Source organism: Malaclemys terrapin, chromosome 21, assembly GCF_027887155.1.
Source record: "Malaclemys terrapin pileata isolate rMalTer1 chromosome 21, rMalTer1.hap1, whole genome shotgun sequence".
Taxonomy (NCBI): Eukaryota; Metazoa; Chordata; order Testudines; family Emydidae; genus Malaclemys; species Malaclemys terrapin.
In genome coordinates, this window is record NC_071525.1 from 368,473 (window position 1) to 383,421 (window position 14,949).

At 59.7% G+C, this 14,949-nt stretch overlaps 2 protein-coding genes across 3 annotated transcripts; one reads left to right on the top strand and one right to left on the bottom strand.

Annotated features, from left to right (window-relative positions):
* Positions 1 to 299: 299 nt before the first annotated feature.
* Positions 300 to 3,946, bottom strand: FDPS (farnesyl diphosphate synthase). The gene is made up of 9 exons (XM_054010630.1): positions 3,723 to 3,946; positions 3,142 to 3,282; positions 2,935 to 3,015; positions 2,648 to 2,770; positions 2,200 to 2,288; positions 1,728 to 1,800; positions 1,378 to 1,455; positions 1,151 to 1,285; positions 300 to 780 (listed from the first exon to the last, which is right to left on the bottom strand). The coding sequence occupies exons 1-9, from the start codon at positions 3,861 to 3,863 to the stop codon at positions 580 to 582; spliced, it is 1,062 nt and encodes a 353-aa protein (XP_053866605.1). The 5' UTR covers positions 3,864 to 3,946; the 3' UTR covers positions 300 to 579.
* Positions 3,947 to 4,938: 992 nt separating this feature from the next.
* On the top strand, positions 4,939 to 12,046 carry PKLR (pyruvate kinase L/R). Of its 2 annotated transcripts, none has more exons than XM_054011015.1 (11): positions 4,939 to 5,569; positions 6,766 to 6,945; positions 7,445 to 7,536; positions 7,964 to 8,095; positions 8,349 to 8,535; positions 8,797 to 9,067; positions 9,765 to 9,915; positions 10,176 to 10,328; positions 10,632 to 10,798; positions 11,333 to 11,514; positions 11,797 to 12,046. In XM_054011015.1, the coding sequence occupies exons 2-11, from the start codon at positions 6,792 to 6,794 to the stop codon at positions 11,901 to 11,903; spliced, it is 1,596 nt and encodes a 531-aa protein (XP_053866990.1). In that variant the 5' UTR covers positions 4,939 to 5,569; positions 6,766 to 6,791; the 3' UTR covers positions 11,904 to 12,046. The 2 variants fall into 2 exon arrangements, with proteins under 2 accessions (XP_053866990.1, XP_053866989.1); XM_054011014.1 differs by lacking the exon at positions 4,939 to 5,569 and adding an exon at positions 6,349 to 6,425.
* Positions 12,047 to 14,949: the final 2,903 nt, after the last annotated feature.

A 14,949-nucleotide genomic window follows, 5' to 3' on the forward strand; every position in this document is an offset into this window, starting at 1 on the left:
TACCAAGAGGCCAGATCAGAGACGCTCCCCTTCCCCAGGCCCATCTTGCCAAAGGAACACAAGTGGTGCAGCTAGGTCAGGTTCTATGGCAGTTCCCAGGCTCATCTCTGGGCCAGCTGAGCTCATCGGGACCAGATCCCATGTCCACCCCAGGCCAGATGGGCAGCAATACTGCTCACACCAGCTGAGCGGGGCACAGGTGTCACACTCCCCCTCCCTTCCAGGCAGGCAGGTGTGTTGGTGAGAGAGGGAGAGGCTCTTGGGGCTGGGTGTGTCCCCATAATCACACAGGCAACAGCTACAATAACTTATGTTTATTGATACAAATGCTTTGCATCTCTGCTATCGCAGTTGATCTGTTACATGGACAGCAGGTTTCTGACATACTACACTCCAAGAAGAGACCATATCAGATGCTGTACAGCTCACCATCCCCAATGGAATGGGCACAGGGGAAGGATCATCTTCTCCATAGCAGGTGAGTTTGAAGAGTCAGCTCCCACACCAGAAGCTGGGCCTCGTGGAAGGAGGCCTGTCAACGCCTTTCCTGCCAGAGCCCTGAGGAGCCAGCCCACGCTGTCATTTCTGACGCTTGTAGATCTTCTGGGCTAGGCCAAGGAAAATTGCTTTAGGGAGGCGGTTGGCATGTTTCTCAACCAGCTCCTCCAGGCGTCGGTAGCTGATCTCCTCACACTCTTGGTAGGCTGCCCTCATGCCCACAGTTTCATACAGCTCCTTCACCTTGGCCACCTTCTCCGGCTCTTTTTGCCCATAGTTTTCCTGGAAGCCAAGAAACAGGGTCAGACAAGGCCCAGCCCAGAATGGAGCTGCTGGCTGCCACACCCAGCTGCACCAGGAGCCATCATCTGCCCCCATTCTGAGCTCTGCATCCTCCTGCCATAGGGCTCAGCGCTCGGTGTCACTAGACCCCCGACAGTTAGCACCTAGCAGCCGTCAGGGTCTGCTGGCCGGACTTCTCATGCATAGGGAGCTTTTCCAGATACACATTAGGTACAGAACTGTACCCCTTCTCCGCCAACAGGTTCACGCTAGGGGAACAAAGCTGGGGTCCAGCTGGCGCCTCAGGGTCAGGACTGTTTCCCACCTGTGCCAAGCTGCCTCCCACCCTCTATCCAGCTGCTGAAGTTACCTCCAGGAGCTGCCTCTGCTCTGGCGAGACGCGGTGCAAGCACTCCACCACCAGCCAGCTGCACTTGTTGTCCTGGATGTCAGTGCCAAGCTTACCCGTCAGGTTTGGATCCCCAAAGCAATCAAGGAAGTCGTCCTATGGGCAGAGAGCCAGTTACAGGCCTCTGCACTATGAGCTTCCCAGTCCCAGTGCCGAGGAACAGCCTGAGGCAGGGAGGAGTCTCCTACCTGGATCTGGAAGAACTCGCCCATCTCCAGCAAGATGGCTTTGGCGTTGGCATGTTCCTCCTCACTGTCAATGCCGGCCTGAGAGACGGGAGGGGCTGAGACACTTGCTGGCATGTTCCAGCACCTGCCTCCCCCAGCCTGTTATATCCTTCCCCACCACCTTTCTTCCCTACCCCGCTTCACCTGATCCTCAGACACCAGCTCCCCTCCATCCCAGCCTCCCACCCCTTCCACACCCACACATCCCCACTCCCCTTGACATGGGACCCCCCTGGTCAGCCTGGCTCACATCCCATGGCCTCTCCATTGCTGCTTGAACCCACATAACCAGCAACTGGAGTTACACTCACCATGTACATAGCAGCTGCAACCGGCAGGTAGAAGGAATAGAAGGCAGTCTTGTATTTAACGATTGCCTTGTACCTGCCAGACAGTATCCACACTCAGTAACACTGGCCTCGGGTCAACTTAAGTCCCTGTATCTGGTCTGCGCAGACACTGGGGTCACTTCCTGTGGGAGAGTTCGGGGACAAGTCCTGCTCCGCAACAGGGGAATCAAGTGTCCCAGCTTGAGGAGATAGTGTGTCCCTTCTCCAGCTGGTTTGGAGGGATAAATTGCTCCTGCAGGGCTGTCCCCAGAGACCAGTGGGCCTGGGAGAGAGGTGAGCACCCCTCTCTGACCACTCCCAAGCTAGACAGAGGTGCCCAGCAGAACTCTGAAGTGACAGGACCATTTGAGAGTTAAGGTCACCTCTCAACCTAGAGAACAGAGGACTCCACTCCTCCCCCGCCGGGCAGGATTCTTCTGCCCCAGCACCTCACCTCTGCACAGTGAAACGACTAAGATCAATGTGGCCAGGTGGAGCGGTGATGAGGTCCAGTGCCTGTCCCAGCTCAGTCTGGTATGAGGTCTGGGGACAAGAGATGTTATGGACCCAACCCTACATGACAATGTTCACACTACCCTCGGAGAAGAGACCCAGGAGCCACCTACCCCAGGCAGCACATGGGGAGCCTGAGTGCCCACCCCCTCACCATCACTGAAGGGGGGGGCAGGAATTGCCATCTCATTGTCACTGCCCCACAGGCACTCCCCTCCAATGCTGTAGGGATGCAGCCCCAGAGCAGTGCACAGGAAAGGCAGAGACTTTCCAAGAACAAAGCAGAGAGATTTGAACAAGGTCTGAAGTGCCTTTGAATGCAGTGAGGTGGGGGTGACCCAGGGATGGGAAGAGATGGGAGATCTTGGGGGCACAGGGACCAGCCCCACCTGCAGGAAGAGCTCAAGCAGGTGCACGTAGTACGGCTGCCCTCGGCAGTATTTCTTCAGCAACTGGTAGATACAGGACTCGAGCAGGAAGGAATCATTCACAGCATCCAAACCAATTCCCTCCTACAACAAAACAGGGACAGGTTACACCAGCAGGCCCAGCCAGCCAGGCACCTCCACGCCCACTTTCTAGAGACTCCTCAACCTGTCCCCCAATACCCCAGGCATCTCACCCTAATTCCCACCCTCCCTAGTGCTCCCACTAAGACCCCGACAGCCTCTATTACCTTCTTATACCAGCAAGGTTGGCCACGTCGGGTGAGTGAGAAGTCCATGATGTCATCAGCCACCAGAAAAAAAGCTTGGAGCTACAATAAAAGGAGTTATAAGATAGACTTGCACAAGGTCCCATTACGGAGCTTCTGCATCTCAAAATCCCACCTTGACACTGAGATATCACCCCAATAAGAGCCCGATTCAGAGCAAACACGAACCAGCTCGATGCACCAGCCAACGGTCAAGGCACATTGGAAGTTTTCTGGGTCCTGCTGCTCTGTCCCCACCAGCTCTCGGAAGGCAGCCAGCACTGTCAGCCCCCGGTTATACTTCCCACCTGGGGTGTTGTATTCCAGAATCTGGAGAGGACACAAGGGGAAAGGAAGCTGTGCAGTCATCCCAGGAAGGCCTCATCCCACAGCTCCCTGTCCATGGTGCAGAGCGGTACAAAGCCCACCTGCATTGTACGCACTGTGAGGAGGAGTCTTTCGCTGGTCCCAGGGGGATGGGGGCCCTGCCTTAGTATCACAGTACCGCCAATCAACAGCTAGGGACCTATCACCCTAGAGAGCAAGAGCGAACGGAACAGAAACGGTCCAGTGAACCTGCAGGCAGCCTGAAACAATAGCTCGGGGGACGGAGCTGCCCCATTCATCGCAGCGAGACGTTCACTCTGAAGCCTACAGACGGCAGCTAGAAGTGCCAGCAACGTCACTGCTGGCAGAAGCACCCAGGTCCCATGCTCCCCCCAGCCGTGCCCTGGCCCGGTAACCTCGAGCCCCCGCGGTCCCCGCCTCACCTCCTTCAGCCGGGCGATCGCGTCGCCCACCTCGGGGTGCTGGAGCCCATCTGCGGTGAGGTCCCGGAGCACCTGGGGGAAGAAGCCCACGAAGGCCGCCCTGTCCGCCGCTGCCCCAGCCCCAGCCCCAGCCCCGCTCATCGCGGTGCCTGCAACGGGAGAGTCACAGCCGGGGCCGCTCCTCGCCAGCCCGGCACCGACCTGCCCCCACCCACCGCCGCTCGGAGAGCGACCCGCTGTGCCGCGCGGCACGCCGGGGCTTGTAGTTCTCGCGCTGCCAGAACCCCGCGGCTGCCAGCGCCGCTCCTCCGTCCACGGACTACAGTTCCCGGCATGCCTCGGGAAGGGGCGGGGCCCCACGGCGGACCATGGCAGGCGGCAGCGCTCATTGGCCAGCTCCATCGTATGAGACGGGCTCGGGAACTCTGAGCAAGTAGGAAGGTGAAGGGGCGGGGCTATCCCTTATTGGGCCTTGTGATTGGAGGAGGGTTATGGGCGGGAACCTGCGAATGTTAACCCTTTAGATTAGGGTGTGATGGGGAGGGGAAGGGGGCTGAGGGGAGAGGGTTGGGGGTGATGGGGAAGGGGAAGGGGGCTGAGGGGAGGGGACTGGTGTGAAGGGGTGGGGAAGGGGGCTGAGGGGAGGGGGTTGGGGTGATGGGGAGGGGAAGGGGGCTGAGGGGAGGGGGTTGGGGTGATGGGGAGGGGAAGGGAGCTGACGGGAGGGGATTGGGGGTGATGGGGAAGGGGGCTGAGGGGAGGGAACTGGTGTGAAGGGGAGGGGAAGGGGGCTGAGGGGGTTGGGGTGATGGGGAGGGGAAGGGGGCTGAGGGGAGGGGGTTGGGGTGATGGGGAGGGGAAGGGGGCTGAGGGGAGGGGGTTGGGGTGATGGGGAAGGGGGCTGAGGGGAGGGGACTGGTGTGAAGGGGTGAGGAAGGGGGCTGAGGGGAGGGGGTTGGGGTGATGGGGAGGGGAAGGGTGCTGAGGGGAGGGGGTTGGGGTGATGGGGAGGGGAAGGGAGCTGACGGGAGGGGATTGGGGGTGATGGGGAAGGGGGCTGAGGGGAGGGGACTGGTGTGAAGGGGAGGGGAAGGGGGCTGAGGGGAGGGGATTGGGTGTGATGGGGAGGGGAGTTGGGTCTAATGACTGTAAGGAATTTGACCCTTGAGCATGGCAGGGGTTGGCAGCCTGTCTATAGTAGGACTGAGATTCTGGGCTGCACCTCCAGTAGGCACAGCCCAGGGGGTGGTGAAGGGCTAAAGTGTCTGTAAGGGATTCTGAGCTGCTCCAGGGGCTGAAGAGGCTCCCAGCCCGTAGGGAGTGCCAGACTCTTATAAACCCCTATAATCCTTCTCCTCTCCAGGCCTGATTGTCCAAGGGGAGCAGCAGTCACCTGCCTGGACAGGAAGCCAAAGCAAGGGTGTTGTGGCCCTCCCCTGGGAGCAGGAACAGGGAGATGGGAGAACCAGTTGACACCTGCCCAGAGGGGGATTTGGGACCACGGGGCTCTTAGGACACATACCAGCATCGGGGGAGAGATGTGTGGTGCATGGGGCAGGGATGGGGGCTGGGAGTTGCTATAACTGGGACACCCCAGCATTGGGCTGAGCCAATAAATGGGGTTTGGGTTAACAGTTCAGGAAGAGGATGCCCCCAACTGCCTTGGGTGGAAGTGGGACACCGCCTGGGCCAGGGAGCAGCAGGGAAGGGAGCAGGGAGGGGCTGAGAATGGGCGGCTCAAGAGGGGCTGGCAGAGAGTAAGGAAACGGCTTCCACTTCCTCTTTTTTCACTTGGGCGTCACCACAGAGCCGCTGAGAAGGAAACGCAGCAGCAAAACCTGAGCGAGGTGGGTGGCTCCCAGTTCACTGCAGGCAGCTCACCCCTCCTGTGCAGACTTGCCGGGGGAGGGGGGAGCACAGACTGCAGTCCCTATCCTGGCAAGGGCCCTCACCCTTGCATCTCTCCTCCTGGGGACGGACCTTGGAGCTGGGGCCTGACTCTCCCACAATATAACTCCACTGGCTTCCCCAGGGCTATTCCCAGTCACCCCAAGCCTACCCCTCCTTCTCTAGGGTGGGGGGCGTGTCTGTTGGTCCTGAGGAGTATCTGTGATGTTATAATGCCACAGGAGCATTAGTAATAACAGTGTCTGAGATGGAAATGCCAGGCCTTACTGGTCACCCCACAGCTAAGGACTGGCCCTGGGCCCTTCGTACTATCCCAGCTGGGGCAGATTCCTGTGTTCTCACTGAGACTGGAATGGGTGCAGCCTTTCTGTCCACACAGACTCCTGCTGTGCATCTTTCTGTCCTTGTGTGGCCGCAGATGGAGAGGAAGGTGTGGCAGGCAGATACTCGGGTGCCTAATGACAGATTTGAGGGTTTGGGTGGGAGTATCTGGCACTCACAGCTCAGGCCTCAGGGTCTGGATATTATCAGACTGACAGCAGCCCAAGCCCCTGTTCTATAGGGGTGTGCAGCTTGTATGGTGTCCCAGGTGGTGCTGCCATCTCCAGGGAAGGGTAATGGCCTCTCCTGTGCTGTCAGTCAGCTGCAGGGTCAGCCTGGGTCTGGTGAGTCTTTAACTGTTCATGTGACCTTTGGGCTGGGAGTGTCCATCCCAGAGACATGTGACTGGAGGCTTGGAGCTAGAAGCTGGTGGGCAAGTGAGCCCCTGGGGATTCTGGAGCCACACCATGGAAGGTGAGTCTGGGCCCTGCTCAGCTGCTCCTTCACTGAGTCCTGGGAAGTGATCGTCCAGGGGCTCCATTTCACAAGGTGTTAATAACCCGGAAGACGGCCAGTCTCTGCAGTGAGTTCTAGCACTCGGGGAGCAGCAATGCTGGGAGCACTCTGATCATGAAGCACAGAAGTGATCACAGGGCACTTGTCAGGTGCCTTGATAAGGCTGTGCCACTTCCTGCTTGCCTCACCTGCATGGGAGAGACCCAGCCAAGCAGCCTGACCCAGGGCCTGAGTTACGGGCCCCTGGGAGAGTGCCACTGGCAGGGTCCTAACACAGGAGTTGTCCCTGTGTCAGCAGGTGCTGAGTTGAGGCTGCTGGACAACATGGCCCAGCTCACCCAGGAGCTCGGCACGGCCTTCTTCCAGAGGCACCAGCTGACAGCGGCCATGGCCGACACTTTCCTGGAGCATCTCTGTTTGCTGGACATCGACTCTGAGCCCATCACCACCCGCAATACCGGCATCATCTGCACCATAGGTACCCACCCCCTCCCCTACATGGACTGCTGCAGCTAAACCTTGGGAGGGCTCACAGCAGCAGCTAACCCAGCGGGGGTGCTGGCTCCTCTAAGGCAGTGTTTCTCAACCTTTTCGATACCAGGGACTAGCTTGCTGCCTTGTTAAACTGTCTTAGGGAGATGTCAGGGACCGGTGCCGGTCCTCAGGCTGGTCACAGGGAACCATAGCTCTAAGGGACACTGGGTTTGGATAAGAGTGTGAGGGACCCGTCTAGGGGGAGCAAGGGGCACAGGTGAGCTCCTGGGGTGTAAGAACAAGATGTGAGGCACCTGCTGGGGAGGGGAGTCCATGAGGTGGGTTGGGAGGCATCTGCAGGGCGGGAAGGGAATGGATTTGGGGGGAGGCACCTGCCAGGGAGGGGTGTCTGTGGGATGGGGGAGAGGCACGTCCTAGGGAGGGGGTGGGGTGGGAGGCACCTGCCCATCAGCAGTACTCACCTGAGCCCCATGCTTTTTCAGGTCCTGCCTCCCGCTCTGTGGAGATGCTGAGGGAGATGATTAAGGCTGGGATGAACATTGCACGCCTGAACTTCTCGCATGGCTCACATGAGGTACGGGAGGAGGCACATCACACCAGGAACCCCCAGTCTCTCCGGATGGTGGAGGGATTCTGGTAGTGCAGTTAGGGAATATCCTGCCCACTGGAGACAGCTGGGGAGCAATCCTGCCCTGTGATTGGCTGACAGTCCTGTCTGGTGAGGCTGGAAGGAGGAAGATTCCTCATTCTGGGGGAAGGAGCTGGGATGGGAAATGATTCCTGCAGACTTGGAGGCAGACCCAGGATGGGGCCCACCCTGGGGATAGAGTCCCAGAGGCAGAGCACAGAGACCCCGGGGATAGGGGAGGGGCAGGGTCCCAGGATGGGTAAGAATAGTGGCAAAGGTGCAGAGCCCCAGGGTGGGGCAGGGTCCCTGGGGACAAGGTACAGGGCCTTTGAATGGTGCCTGCCCTGAAGACCCAGCCCTTCTTTTCCAACAGTATCATGCCGGATCCATTGAAAACATCCGGGAGGCAACTGAGAGCTTCACCTCCAACCCCCTTTTCAACCGCCCTGTGGCCATCGCCCTGGACACCAAGGGGCCGGAAATCCGCACAGGCGTGGTGAAAGCGGTGAGTATGGCAAGATCAGCAGCAAAAAGGTGAGATCTGCCCAGCTCTGCTGCAGAGTGTGTCATTGGAGGGGTCAGTGAGCTGGGCATGGGACAGTGGGTGCTGGGCCTGGGGGAGCATTGTCAGAAGGCTTGGGAAGGTGACTGTGGAGGCTGGTGCATCGCGGACTGGGCTGCGGTGAGCAGAGCTGGTCTGGTTGGATTAGGGCAGGCCAGGCTGTGATGGAGCGCCAATTCCATCTGTGCTGCTGCAGGGCGAGAACATGGAGGTGGAGCTAGTGAAGGGTTCCCGGGTGACGGTCACCACTGACGATGCCTTCAAGGAGTGCTGCGACCAGGCCACCATCTGGGTGGATTACAAGAACCTCCCCAACGTTGTCAAGGTCGGTGGGAAGATCTTTGTGGATGATGGGCTCATCTCCCTGCTGGTCAAGGAAATCCGTACGTCCCCTCCACTCTGTAGGGCTCTGCACTGGCTCCCAGCCCATGCTCCTGGAGTGTCTGCACTGCTCCTTGTTGCCTCCCATGTCTGTGCTGCCCCCCGCCTAAGTCGCCTGTCCCCTTTCCATGTGATTCCCTCACCCCTGCCCCCTCTATGCCCCCTGCTGCCCCCTTGAGCTTCCATGCTGCCCCCTCTGTGCCTCATGCTACTCCCTTGGGCAGGGTGTCTCAGCCTGACCCTGCCGCTCTCTCCCTGGCCAGGTGCTGACAGCTGCATAACAGAGGTGGAAAATGGGGGGATGCTGTGTAGCCGCAAGGGGGTCAACCTGCCAGGGGCAGAGGTTGACCTCCCAGCTGTGTCCGAGCGGGACATCCGTGACCTGCACTTCGGGCTGCAGCATGGTGTGGACATGATCTTCGCCTCCTTCATCCGCAAAGCCGCAGATGTGGCCGCTATCCGGGACGTGCTGGGCGAGCGCGGCCGCGCTATCAAGATCATCAGCAAGATCGAGAACCACGAGGGTGTCAGAAAGTAACTGTCTCATCTGCCCTTCTGCCCCACCGAGTACTCCCCCTCCCAGTGTCTATCTGTCCCCTGTCCATCTGTTCCTGTGTCCTACTGAGCACTTGGCCACCCCATGTCCATCTCCCAGTCCCGCTGCATCCATCCGTTCCTGTGCCCCAATGAGCACCCACCCCCACCATGTCCATTGTGTCTGTCTGCCCCACATGTCCATCTCTGCCATGCGTCCGTCTGTCCCTCTGCCCCACCAAGCACCTGCCCCCTCATGTCCATCTCTGCCCTGCGTCTGTCTGTCCCTCTGCCCCACTGATCACCCTCAGCTGCACACTGCACAGAGTGATGTACCCCGTTGTCTGTGTACCTCTGCGTTCCCAGTACCTGGTGTCCAGCTGCCTCCCACCCATCCCCTACAGGTGAGTTGCGCACAGCTGGGTGCAGTCCCGGGAATCGGGCACTCCGGAACACTGCCCTATCTGTCCATCTGTAAAATCGGCCATGGGAAAGAGAAACTCCTACTTGTGCCCTCCTCTTGCCCAGAGCTCCTGACTTGCCTTTCTGCACGCTAACCGCTCGACTCACTGGTTCTGTTAACGCCCTCTGCAGCAGTGCAGTGTCCCCTGGGAGCTGGCTGGGGTGGTGGACACCAGCGCCAGGTTTCTTCTGGGCCCTGCCCATAGCACTGAGCCTGGCTCTGTCCTGGCTGCAGGTTCGATGAAATCCTGGAAGCCAGTGATGGAATAATGGTGGCTCGTGGGGACCTGGGCATCGAAATCCCAGCGGAGAAAGTCTTCCTGGCTCAGAAGATGATGATTGGCCGCTGCAACCGTGCCGGGAAGCCTGTGATCTGTGCTACGCAGGTGAGTCTGGTCCCCTGAGCAGCATGAGCCGACCTGGACAGACCCAATCCCACTGTGCCCAGCTGGGGACTCCAGAGCCTGCCCCACCAGGTCTGGGGCACTAGGCAAAACCCCCAACCCCTATATCTGCCTGGGAGCCCTGGGGACAGGGCTCCACCTGGGAATGCTAGGTGCAGTGCTGGTCTGGCGCTAGCAATGAGGATCAGGCCACATCATCATGTGAAACATGTCCCTGACATCTCCCTCTCTTTCCCCCACAGATGCTGGAGAGCATGATCAAGAAGCCCCGTCCCACCCGGGCAGAGAGCAGCGACGTGGCCAATGCTGTGCTGGACGGAGCTGACTGCATCATGTTGTCAGGAGAAACAGCCAAGGGGGCCTACCCCGTGGAAGCTGTGCGCATGCAGCATGCGGTGCGTACCCTGGAGAGACATAAGAGCACTTCAGCCTGGCCTCTCCCAGCAGGAGGCACTATGGAGAGCGGAGTGGGGGTGCTGTCTATGGGAGGAGCTTTCTGCTACTCCAGCATGCGCCTCTCCCAGCAGGGGGCGCTATGGGGGTGGGTGGGAGTGTGGCTTTGGCGGGAGCAGCCAACTCATGGCTCAGTCTCCCCCAGCAGGGCATGCTGTAGGGAGGGTGGGGTGCGTAGGTTGTAGGGAGGGTGGGGTGTGTAGGCTGTAGTGAGCTCGTTCACCAGCTGCTTGGTCTCTCTGCAGATTGCCAGGGAGGCCGAGGCCGCCATCTATAACCAGCAGCTGTTTGAGGAGTTGCGCAAGGTGACCCCTCTGAGCCAGGACCCCACTGAGGTGACAGCCATTGGGGCCGTGGAGGCGTCCTTCAAGTGCTGCGCTGCGGCCATCATTGTGCTGACCACTTCGGGCAGGTAAGAGGTGAAGGGCTGGGCCTCCTGTAATGGGCGCTGTGCTCTTGGAGAGAGCGTGGAGCCAGTCTCCTGTGTGGAAGCTGTACCCTTCAGGGTGCCCAGGGGAGGGGGCAGCACAGAGGAGGAGACCAGTGGGTTGGAACCTTCCCCATGGAACATTGTGTATCACTAACCCCTGGCCTGTTTAGCACCCTTTCTGCTGGGAGCTCACAGCGCTTCCAGATCTCACAGACCGGAATGGAAACAGGGCTATCCCCATTGCATGGATGGGAAACTGAAGCACAGAAAGGGGAAAGGACTTGAGGTCCTTGTAAGTGATAGCCAGGGATAGAATCCAGGAGTCCTGACTCCTAGTCCTCTTGCACCCTTACCACTAGGCCCCCCCCAGGCTCAGGAGGGAACCCAGGAGTCCCGATTCAGCCCCCCTGCTCTAACCACTAGAGTGCACTCCCAATCTGAAATCCAGTCCGCACACCAGGCTGAATCCAGGGAGCGAATATGGGAATTGGAGCTGTTTTACTCCTTTTCTCACAGGTCTGCACAGCTGATCTCCCGCTACCGGCCTCGTGCCCTCATCATTGCCGTGACACGGAACGAGCAGGTGGCACGCCAGGCGCACCTGTGCCGGGGCGTCTTCCCTGTGCTTTATCGGGGGGCACAGCAGAAGGTGTGGGCAGATGATGTGGATCGTAGAGTGCAGTTCAGCATAGAGATGGGTAAATGTGACCCTCCCCACAACACCTGCCTGGCTCAGCCAGCTCCCCTCTACCCCATGCCTGGCACGGTCTCTCCCCCCCGCTCTCCCCCAGTGCCTAGCCCCAACCACTCCACCCAGCCCCCAGCAATTCCCTCCCCACACCATCTGTCTGGCCCAGCCAGCTCCCTATCCCCCTGCTGCTCCATGGGGACCCTGCCAGGGCCACCGTGCCCCCGCTGCTCCTGCCTGACCTTTCCCCAGCCTGCTGTCCCCTCACTCACCAGCTCCTTCTCCCCCCCAGGGAGGGTGCGTGGATTCCTGCGCTCCAATGATGTCGTCATTATCGTGACAGGCTGGAGACCTGGCGCCGGCTACACCAACATCATGCAGGTGGTGAAGGTGTCGTGAAAAGCTGCTGGGAGAGAGGGGCTGGGGCAGATGCTTCCATCTCCCACGCTGGGAGCTCCCTGCTCCTGCCTTTTCCCTCCATGCTGTGGCCCTGTCTGTACCACGCAGCTTCCAGGCTTCAGCCAGTAAACATTCCCACCCAAGACTGCCTCCCTGGCATTACTGAACCGGCCCCCCAAGGGCTCTGTGGGTACAGCACCAGCATCACCACAGGGACTGCCCCAGACCCAGAGGGAAATGTGGGAGGAAGGTCCCAGACTCCTCAACACAACCCCAACCCCCCCACACACATACCTCTGTCCTCCCAGTCAGGATTCTGCCACTGCCCCAGGGAGGCCAAGCCAGGAGCTGTTATGGCCCCTGGACCCCTTGGCAGCATGGGGGACCCTGGGTGAGGTGGAGAGGTGGCAGCTGGGGTGCGGATGATGAACACAAAGGCATGGGAGCGGGTAGGGTATTGGCACCGGGGCCATTGGGGCTGGGGACAGAAGCACGGGGCAGGGACAACTAGAACTCAGTCACACAGTGGTGTGGTGGATGGGTGGCACCCTCGGAGAGGTCGGCGGGGCAGTACAGAGCACCGTCGAGGGCACGGGTATGCCCATCCTATGCTTCACCAGCTGAGGAGCTCCTACCCCAGGGTTGGAGTTGCCCTGGGCTGAGACCTCAGGCCTACATCTCCGCAGCTCTGACTCTGGGGAAGTTGTCAGAACTGGCTCCTTCCTCCCAGACCTGCTGGAAGGAGCCTGTCCCAGCAGCTGCCAGGGCCCTGTAGCATGCTCAGGTGCCTGCCCTTGGGGGCTTCTCCTGGGGCCAGGATCCAGCTGGGATGTGGGGAGGGGCTAACACTGGGGCTGGGGCAGGGGCAGAGGAAGTAAAGGTGCTCCCCTGGCCCTGCTTCCAAGCAGCCAGAAACCTGCCCTTCTCTCCGGACCTCCCTCTGCTGCAGGTTCCCCAGGGCCAGCTCTAGCTTCTATGATGGGGGTGGGGCTGAAGCTGGAGGTTTTCCCCTTTCTGGGATCAGGGAGCAGCTGGGCTGGTGCTGTAGCCCCCCGCCCCCCTCCAGGTCACTCACCCCATGCGTTTCTGCTTGTGCCCATGTGCTGATTGGCAGTCTCCCTGTTATCTGCCATGATCCGTTAATCTCCAACTAAACTCCCTTTAATCAATCTCTGCTTAACTCCCTATAATCCCTTTCACCAACTGCTGCTGCTGCTCCCAGAGCACTGCGACCCTAAAGCTAAATCCCCCCAATCCCACTTCTCCATGGCCATCGCAGTACCAGAGCCTAATGGCCATGGAAGGTGCCTGGCTCCCAAGGGACAAGCTGATGGGACAGAGTCCCTACTAATCACCTCAAACCCAGCCCCCTTGAGGCTGCATCTAACACACCCCAGGCCCCGGCTCTGGGGGAGAGCATTGCAGGAGGGGGAGTTCAGCTGCTTGCTCCGCTGGGCTACAGGGATTTGGGCTGGGCCTAGCTACGCCACTCTCTTCTCTGGGCCTGCCCCAGAGCTGCTCTCTCTTCACAGGCCAGGGCCTGGAATTAGCCTGAGCTCTGCTCTGTGGTGCTTGACCCTGCCACCCAGGCAGATGGAGATGGGGGATAAATCTGAGCTCTCCTAGCACCCGGGCCATATGGGCAGAAATGACATTTCCGAGCAAATGCTCTTTTCCCTTCCTGCGGCCTCAGTGCATGTGAGAAAACAGCCTGGACAGGGCCCTGCTGCGCCCCAAGGACCAGCACCCACAAAGCTGATCTGTGCAGGGGGGGGCAGTGTAATTTCCCACCTTCTTATGGGACCCAAAGGGTTAACTGTGATGTGGTTACTCATAGTCATCTCTGGGGAGAGCCCCCTCTGGAAGGAGCAAAGCCCAGGAGAACAGGCCTGCCCCAGCCCCAGGGCCCAGGCTACGTAGAACCTGTTCCAATTTCTATACAAGGGCCCAGCCCTGGGACTCCCAGCAGATGTCCCCTGCACCCCCCCTTTCCTTGGGCGCATGGGTGAGGAGCAGAAGGGCCCTGGTGTAAGGTGAGTGGCTGAGCTTCAGGCCCGTGGGAGCCAGGGCCTGACATGCGCCTTACTTCAGAGGGATTCCCAGCAAGGGGATCCTCTCCCTGGCGGCTGTCAGCACCGCTACCATCGTCCAGACAAACAGCTGGTAGGCTGCACCGCCGCCCCTGGCATTCCCCAACGGGGACCCTGGAACGCAGGGAGCCCAAGGCCCAGAGTCAGCATAATCTGAACTAATCAAATTAACGAGAAACCAGCTAATCGGGGCTGAGCTCCTCCTGGGTCATGGAGCCTAATTTCTGCATAATGAGAGGCTGCTGCTAGTGCCACCTGTGAGCAACTGTCCTGGGGACAGACATGGGCTCCTGCTGCACAGCCCCCCCTTTCCCCTCCCGGGGGGGGGCAGACACTGCTGTGCCTCAGGGGCAGTACAGGGAGTCCCAGCGGGGTATGGCCAGGGGCCAGCTCACTGCTGGGGGCCTAACTGGGAACTGACAGGGCACTGCTGCAGGGAAGCTTGCAGTGCTGGGGAAAGCGTGCAGCACTGCCATTCAGCTGGGCACTACTTTGAGGTCACTCCCTCTGCTTTGCCCCATCTTGGACAGGCTAGTGGGCTACTGTAAGACTGCAGCAGCTGCCTGTGGATGGGGTCAGATCGATGCCCCAGGGCAGGGCCGGTGGGACTTGCTTTGGGCTTGCCCTGAGGGGATGGTTTCCCCTGGGTGCTGCACACACCACAGAGGGTTCTGCTCCCTGTAGAAATGTTTGTTGGCTACAGGGGTGCTTGGATCCCCAGCACCAGCCCATCATGCCCTGTGTGACCTTGATTTAATCTACTTAATGCCTAAAGTCCAAGCTGCAATCAGGCAAGATCACCCCCCCCCCGACCCCAGTTAATAAATGGAAGAAAAACTCTAAAGATTAAACACTAATCCCCAAATAAAGGGGGGGGGTCCCTGCTGCTGCCGTGCAGCCAGGCTTTGCTGCCTGTTGGGAAGTGGGTGCTGTGGGGGTACAATGCCGCCACACCC

Bases quoted from the DNA above. Each gene is read 5' to 3' on its own strand.
- PKLR (XM_054011014.1), top strand. The intron at 8,096-8,348 runs GTGAGTATGGCA...GTGCTGCTGCAG, and splicing joins GCACAGGCGTGGTGAAAGCG to GGCGAGAACATGGAGGTGGA. The intron at 9,916-10,175 runs GTGAGTCTGGTC...TTTCCCCCACAG, and splicing joins CTGTGATCTGTGCTACGCAG to ATGCTGGAGAGCATGATCAA.
- FDPS (XM_054010630.1), bottom strand. From the start codon at position 3,863: ATGAGCGGGGCTGGGGCTGGGGCTGGGGCAGCGGCGGACAGGGCGGCC. The intron at 1,801-2,199 runs GTGAGGTGCTGG...ACTGTCTGGCAG, and splicing joins AGTCGTTTCACTGTGCAGAG to GTACAAGGCAATCGTTAAAT. The intron at 1,456-1,727 runs GTGAGTGTAACT...CCCGTCTCTCAG, and splicing joins TTGCAGCTGCTATGTACATG to GCCGGCATTGACAGTGAGGA.